Source organism: Malurus melanocephalus, unplaced genomic scaffold (genome assembly GCF_030028575.1).
Source record: "Malurus melanocephalus ecotype Western Australia unplaced genomic scaffold, MMel_1.1 scaffold_2515, whole genome shotgun sequence".
In the NCBI taxonomy this organism is placed as follows: Eukaryota; Metazoa; Chordata; class Aves; order Passeriformes; family Maluridae; genus Malurus; species Malurus melanocephalus.
Window position 1 is genome coordinate 5,559 of NW_026625747.1, and position 7,749 is coordinate 13,307.

General features: G+C 51.7%; 2 protein-coding genes across 2 annotated transcripts; both read right to left on the reverse strand.

Annotated features, from left to right (window-relative positions):
- Positions 1–716: 716 nt before the first annotated feature.
- LOC130587822 (feather beta keratin-like) lies at positions 717–5,050 on the reverse strand. Its single transcript, XM_057388791.1, has 3 exons — positions 4,992–5,050; positions 4,431–4,797; positions 717–829 (listed from the first exon to the last, which is right to left on the reverse strand). Exon 2 carries the CDS (start codon positions 4,775–4,777, stop codon positions 4,433–4,435), a length of 345 nt encoding a protein of 114 aa, XP_057244774.1. The 5' UTR covers positions 4,778–4,797; positions 4,992–5,050; the 3' UTR covers positions 717–829; positions 4,431–4,432.
- On the reverse strand, positions 823–1,455 carry LOC130587823 (feather beta keratin-like). The gene is made up of 2 exons (XM_057388793.1): positions 1,377–1,455; positions 823–1,183 (listed from the first exon to the last, which is right to left on the reverse strand). Exon 2 carries the CDS (start codon positions 1,161–1,163, stop codon positions 831–833), a length of 333 nt encoding a protein of 110 aa, XP_057244776.1. The 5' UTR covers positions 1,164–1,183; positions 1,377–1,455; the 3' UTR covers positions 823–830.
- Positions 5,051–7,749: the final 2,699 nt, after the last annotated feature.

A 7,749-nucleotide genomic window follows, 5' to 3' on the forward strand; every position in this document is an offset into this window, starting at 1 on the left:
GGGACAAGGCTGGACAGGGGAGTGACATCAGTGTGTGCAGATCCCTGATGGCAGGGAATGAACTCAAGGCAGTCTGGCTGTTCTCAGCAGTGCAATTGTGAAGCAAAAGAGGGCAAGGACACAACTGAAAAAAAGATGGAGTTCCATAGTCAAAGATGGGAACAATTTTTCAGTTTGAGGGGGGACAGAGAGTTGAAAAGGTGGTGGAGTTGCTGTGCTGAGAGAGCCAGCATGGAACTGTCCATGGTGCTGGACATTATTATCTTGTTGGTTGTGCTTGAGGGGAATGAAGCAATTGCACCCCAGAGTTCCCGCCCAAGTGGATGATTTTGTGACTCTGCTGAGAGGGTTCAAGAGTCATGCTGGGAAGAGACTTTGACAAATGTGTGCTGGCAAGTGGAGACTTTAGCAGAGCTGTGCTCAAGAGAGCAATAATGTGTACAAGGCTTTGGTGTAGCAGGTGATCGACTTGTATCATGTTCTGGAAGGTTGACAGCATCCCCTGCTTCATGTCCCAGTCTTGGTTTTTAATGGTGGTCACATCTTTGCCAAGAAATGTGATCATCCCCTTTTCCATACCCCCCCAATGCCCTGTCTGGCACGGGACGGGTGAAGATGTGAGACCACCACAATTCAAAACGGGGAGAAGACATCTCAGACTTTGATGCAAAAGAACTCTATTGAGTCAAAAGATTGAAGAGAGAAGAGAAATAAGTCGAAGGGATCCAGTGTTTTGTGCAGGCAGGGCGACCATCAGCTGAGGAGCTTTGCTTGCAGGAGCTGTTGCCAGAGCCCTGAGCTGGTGGTGTCAGGGCTGGTGCCGAGGGCCCTTAGCAGTTGTAGCCACCCCTTCTGCCATAGCAGCCCAGGCCTCCCAGCCCGTAGCCACAGCCCAGCCCATAGCCAAATCCACGGCCATAGCCAAAGCCACCAAATCCCCCAGAGATGGGCTGTCCCTGCACACTGAGTTCAGTGCCCACGGCAGCCGAGGAGGTGGATCCGACGGCGGTGTTCTGGGGGAAGGAGGTCATGATGGGTCCTGGCAGGGTGACCAGCACAGGGGAAGGGTTGATGACAACGTGGGAATCCTGGCATTGCAGGGCACAGGGCTCGTTGCAGCTGTTGGCCAGCGGGGTGGGTCCACAGGGACGGCAGCAGGCCATGGGTGTGGTGTGGAGGGTCCCTGGAAGAGAGGGGGGTGAGGCAGGGCAGGGCCGTGGGGGTGCTTTGAGGGGCGGTGATTGCGGAGGGCTGGGGAGTGTGGAGGCTGTTGTGGGGCTGTGGGGAGGCGTGAGGGCTGCTGAGGCTGGGGCGGAGCGTGCTGGCAGAGAGGGGCCAGGGGGCAGGAGCAGGAGGGGCAGGGGCTTGAGGCTCACCTGGTTGTGGGCAGGAGCAGGAGAAGAAGGCGTGAGGAGAAGTGTGTGAGGGAGAGAGGCACTGGGCCGGCTTTTATGCTGCTCCTGGAGGGGCGGGACAGCCTTGGCCCATGGCCTTGGGTCATTTTGCAGGCAGCAGCTCTTCAATGGCCCACCCTGGTGAATCATGAGCTGGGGAATGTTTTCCTTTGTGCAATTCTGCAATTCCATGCCCTCTCCTTGAGTTTGCATCCATCTGACCTTGGCGGATGTTTAAAGTTAGAATTGGTATTTAGGTGGATTTGTATGGAAGATGCGTGTCAGAGAAACCAGAATAAACAACAGCTCCTTCGGAAAATTGAGGTGTCATCAGCGAGGTTACCCCATTGCATTTTTGTGGTTTAGTTTGTGGGTGTGTTTTGCAGAGTGGCCCCATTGCCTCACTGTCCTCTCAGGCCGGTCTGGTTTCTGTAGTTTTTCCAGGCATGATCCGCTGCCCCTTCCACCATGGTCATTCCTCCCCACTCTACCACCAGGTCACCACTTCTGTCTTTCTGATTGACCTTTCTCATTGGTTGTGCTGTGCGTTTGACACCTTGGGCACACAGTGTTTCTACTGCTGTGTGACATATCCAAAAAGGAGGTGCTGGGGGATCGGCGGAACATGCCTTTTGAGCAGTGGTTGTATACACTGGATTTTTAGATGCAGACAATGAAGCCAGCGGAGAGACCTTCTCCTTCTCGGCAGCTGCCTGAACATCAATTGTGTGGAAGTTGTTGCTGCTCTTTTCCCCCTATTAGCAAACGATAGGAAAACTGGAAAGAGCTTGAATTGCTGAATCCTGGAGTGGAAATGGTTGTGGGCAGCCTGATTGGGCTGTCTCATTTGTATCTCTTACATTTACCTGACAATGTACTCTTTTATTTAAATTTTATTTCTTGATCTGCTTTAGAAATCTGGTAAGAAAGAACAAATGGAGCCTGATCTCTATTTTCACCAGGCTTGTCTGGCCTCAGGTCCCTTCTTCCACATTCAAGCCAAAAGGATTTATAATATAAATCCTGTAATTCTTAATATTGTGTTCCTGTTAGGAGAATGTGATAATTCGTAATGGATGCTCAGCGATCTCCTCTTTCCTATTTGTGTCATAATGTGGACATTTCTTTATGGAGTTCTACGATTCTGTGTCCTTCTCCTGAGTCCATATGTGGTCGACCTTGGTGGCAGCTTTTAAGTGCAAGTTGCCCTTTGGGAAGATTTGCATGGAAGATGTGTGTCAGGGAGGGCTGAAGATGTGACCCAAGCTCTTGAGATGTGTAGTTTCCTCACTGCCATGACCCATGGGCACTGGTGTGCTGTGGTTTGTGAGTGTTTTTTGAAGAGGGACCCCATTCCCACCCTAACCTGTCAGACTGCTCTGGGATTTGCAGCTGTACTGCAGGTGTTGTCCATTCCCTCATGTTCCATCCCTCCCCACCTTGACCCCACCTGGCCAAGCCKGACACTGAACCTGACCTTTTCCATTGATTTTGCTCTGTGGGTGCTTGGTGCCACTCTTGCTTTTAAGGTTTTGTTATCCAAGTGTTTTCAGATCTTTACTTCTTCTGTGTGCCAAGGGCTGAGGCCAYGTGTGATTGTCAGAAAGAKGATTTGAARGTTGCCCAGAGYTGTTAGAGATGRGCATTSCATGATCATYGACAACAAGCCAGGCAAGTCCAGRTTGTGTCAGTGCCCGGTGTGGTGGCATGWGAAGGGTGTGAAGGGCTGGACCCAGAGGCTTCTGGTCAGGGTCCTGAAGTCCAGATGGTAGCCAGGCTCCAGTACTGTAGCCCGGGAGTTGGATCCTTTGGGCCAGCACTGAAAGCCTGAGTGGACCTGGACTTCTGCTGGAATTCAACAAGGGCAGAAGCAAAGCCCTGTTTCTTGGGGGGAGGCATCCAAGGTAGGAAGGAATGCCTGGGTATCAAATGTAATAATATTTTTCTTCTGAGTAAAATCCTTTGTGTTTCTGGGTGAGAAGAAATGGATTGGGGTAGGATTGAGAAGACTGGTAAGACCAAAGAGGAAGGTGACRTTTGCTGTCTGCTTAGAGCTGCTGCTGTGCCATGTGCAGCATGGGCAGTCCTGGACTCCCCAGTAAAAAAGAATGAAGTGGATTTAGTGAATCCAGACCAGTTCCGAACCACCAAGATTCCAAAGGGGCTGGAGAATCTTCCATCGAGGAGACGTGGCAAGAGCTGGGACTGCCAGGAGACAAGGCGGGACAGGAGGGTGTCATCAAACTGTGGAAATCCCTGATAGAGAGAATGCAGTCAAGGGAACTGGCTGGTCTCAGCACTGCACACACGGAACACAAGAGGCCTTGGGCGCAAGTGAAAACAGATGGAATTCCATTGGCCAAAGAAGGGAAGAACTTTTCAGTGTGAGGGTGGTCACAGAGGGGAAGAGCTGGTGGAATCGCTGTCCTGGGAGATGCAAAAGAGAACTGTCCATGGTGCTGGAAATCCAGCTCTTGTTTTATCAGGGAGTTGAAGCACGCGCACTCCAGAGTTCCTGCCCAAGTGGGTGATGTTGTTCCTCTGTTTGCTGGAGCGGTTTAAGGGTCCGGCTGGGAAGGGAGTTAGTCAAGTGTGTGCTGGCATGGAGAGACTTTATTAGAGCTGTACCCAAAAAAACATTGATACGTGTGCAAGGCTTTGGTGTATCAAGTAAGGTGCATGTGACAAATTCTGGAAGGGGGCCCCTCCTCTGCTTTCTGCACCGGACTTTGTTATTAGTTTAGACATCCATGTGAGGAAAGCTGCTGTTGATCTATTCCATGTTCCCCCATGTCCGTTTGACCTGTGGAATGTCCTTGGTGAGGATGTGAGACCACTGGAATTAAAAAAATACACGAGGCATCTCATGTTTTGATGCAAGGAAAATTTATTGATGCAAATGAAGAGTCAGGAGAGAACAAAGTGAAAGGAATCCGATATGAGATGCAAGCGGAGTGGCCATCAGCAAACAGGCTTTGTTTGCAGGAGTTGGAGCCAGAACCTTGAGCTGGTGGTGCCAGGGGTGCTGCTGATGACCCTTAGCAGGTGTAGCCGCCCCTTCTGCCATAGCAGCCCAGGCCTCCCAGCCCGTAGCCATAGCCCAGCCCGTAGCCAMATCCACGGCCATAGCCAAGGCCGTAGCCAAAGCCACCAAATCCCCCAGAGATGGGCTGTCCCTGCACACTGAGTTCAGTGCCCACGGCAGCCGAGGAGGTGGATCCGACGGCGGTGTTCTGGGGGAAGGAGGTCATGATGGGTCCTGGCAGGGTGACCAGCACAGGGGAAGGGTCGATGACAACACGGGAGTCCTGGCATTGCAGGGCACAGGGCTCGTTGCAGCTGTTGGCCAGCGGGGTGGGTCCACAGGGGYGGCAGCAGGCCATGGGTGTGGTGTGGAGGGTCCCTGGAAGAGAGGGGGGTGAGGCAGGGCAGGGCCGTGGGGGTGCTTTGAGGGGCGGTGATTGCGGAGGGCTGGGGAGTGTGGAGGCTGTTGTGGGGCTGTGGGGAGGCGTGAGGGCTGCTGAGGCTGGGGCGGAGCGTGCTGGCAGAGAGGGGCCGGGGGGGCAGGAGCAGGAGGGGCAGGGGCTTGAGGCTCACCTGGTTGTGGGCAGGAGCAGGAGGAGAAGGCGTGAGGAGAAGCGTGTGAGGGAGAGAGGCGCTGGGCCGGCTTTTATGCTGCTCCTGGAGGGGCGGGACGGCCCATGGCCTTGGGTCATTTTGCAGGCAGCAGCTCTTCAGTGGTGAAGCCTGGTGAATCATGAGCTGGGGAGTGTTTTCCTTTGTTCAATTATGCAATTCCATGTCCTTCCCTTGTATTTGTGTCCATTTGACCTCAGCCACAGATTTTCATTGCAAGAAAAAAAGGCCAATGGATTCTGGTTTTGCCTTTAACGTAGAAAACTCAAACAAAGCCTACAGGATTCTGGGTGTTGTTTCATGTCTTCATTTGACCCCCAGCCATTTATTTCTGCTGGCCACATCTACTTCCATGCAACCGGCAATATGGTCGGTGTTCCTGGGCTGAAATTTCATAAATGGATCATGCGGTGGCCATGCAACCTTTGGACCAAAAACCTCCAGCAGTTACCAGAACAGGATTAGGAAAAGAAATACGAGCAGGTTGGGGAAATTGTATGTTCTGTTCCCCACCACTGTTGGGCTCCACAATGGAGCAAGGACATGTATGTGGTTGATGAAGAGAAGTGTGTGGAGACCATGACGGTGACGGGACTGGTGTATCCTTTAGATGAGAAGGAACTGAGAGAGCTGGGAGTTCTTTGACGCAGGAGGTAAGAACACAAATGGGGCTTGTCAATGTGTCATGGCGTGACCTCACTGATGACACCCCAAATCTCCTCAGCCACGGTTGAATCCCCTCTGTGTCATGAGATTTGCCATCAACAACAAAACATTGGTCTCTAATTGCCGCAACTAAAACCTTCCAGCAAGGTCAGATGGACATGGCCTCAGGAGGAGAACATGGAATTGCACAATTCCATAAAAGAACAACCAAACAATGACAAAGAGGTAAAGAGGAGCTTACTTTATGTCCGTTGGTAATTACTGGGTTTTGTTCACAGGAACAAAACATTGAGACATGCAGGTTCTATGTTTTGACACRGTGAGGCTTGAATGCGGAATAAGTGAATTGATGTGACAGAGCGGCTCAGGAAAAATGGGACTGGGCCCTGCTTGTTCTTTATGGAATCTCTCAATGAGATCAAGGAAAACACATTAAATAGAAGACTACTTTGTCGTGTGAATTTCACAATGCAAGTAGAGCATAACACTAGAACAAGTTCAGCCTGACCAGGTTCTCATTTTCCTGATCCTCTTTCTTGATCTCATTCAAGGCACACGACAATGAGCTCTTTTTCATTAATAACGTAGAGAACTCAGCTTCTGTGATCTTACACAAGCTATTGCAGAGTGACCTTCCCAGGACATGAGCAGTTCCCTCAGCATTCCTGGGAGCAACACAAGGACTGATGGACATCCAGGGGCACAGAACACAAAGAAGTCATCACAGGGCACCCACAAACCACAGCACAACAGTGCCACAAAATGACGTCAGTGATGACATTTCACCTCTCTCAGGCTCCTGGTGTTAATTCATCCCACCCTGACACACATCAAATAATCAAACCCTCCCAAACACCTACTTATGAAAGCGGCTGCCAAGGCCAGATGGACACAAACCAAGAGCAGAACATGGAATTTCAGAATTACACAAAGGAAAACACTCCCCAGCTCCTGACTCACCAGGCTGGGCCATTGAAGAGCTGCTGCCTGCAAAACACCCCAAGGCCATGAGCCAAGGCTGTCCCGCCCCTCCACGAGCAGCATAAAAGCCGGCCCAGCTCCTCTCTCCCTCACACACTTCTCCTCACGCCTTCTCCTCCTGCTCCTGCCCACAACCAGGTGAGCCTCAAGCCCCTGCCCCTCCTATTCCTGCCCCCCTGGCCCCTCTCTGCCAGCACGCTCCACCCCAGCCTCAGCAGCCCTCACGCCTCCCCACAGCCCCACAACAGCCTCCACACTCCCCAGCCCTCCGCAATCACCGCCCCTCAAAGCACCCCCACGGCCCTGCCCTGCCTCAGCCCCCTCTCTTCCAGGGACCCTCCACACCACACCCATGGCCTGCTGCCGNAAAAATGGGACTGGGCCCTGTTTGTTCTTTATGGAATTTCTCAATGAGATCAAGGAAAACACATTAAATAGAAGACTACTTTGTCGTGTGAATTCCACAATACAAGTAGAGCATAACACTGGAACAAGTACAGCCCGACCAGGTTCTCATTTTCCCGATACTCTTTCTTGATCTCATTCAAGGCACACGACAATGAGCTCTTTTTCATTAATAACGTAGAGAACTCAGCTTCTGTGATCTTACACAAGCTATTGAAGAGTGACCTTCCCAGGACACGAGCAGTTGCCTCAGGATTCCTGGGAGCAACACAAGGACTGATGGACATCCAGGGGCACAGAACACAATGAAGTCATCATCGGGCACCCACAAACCACAGCAGCACAGTGTCACAAAATGACGTCAATAATGACATTGCAACTCTGCCAGGCTCCTGGTGTTTGTTCAGCCCGCCCTGACACACATCAAATAATCAAATTCTCCCCAAATACCTACTCATGAAAGCTGCCGCCAAGGTCAGAAGGGCACAAACCAAGAGTAGAACATGGAATTTCAGAATTGCACAAAGGAAAACACTCCCCAACTCATGACTCACCAGGCTGAGCCATTGAAGAGCTGCTGCTGGCAAAATGCCCCAAGCCCATGGGCCAAGGCTGTCCCGCCCCTCCAGGAGCAGCATAAAAGCCGGCCCAGCGCCTCTCTCCCTCA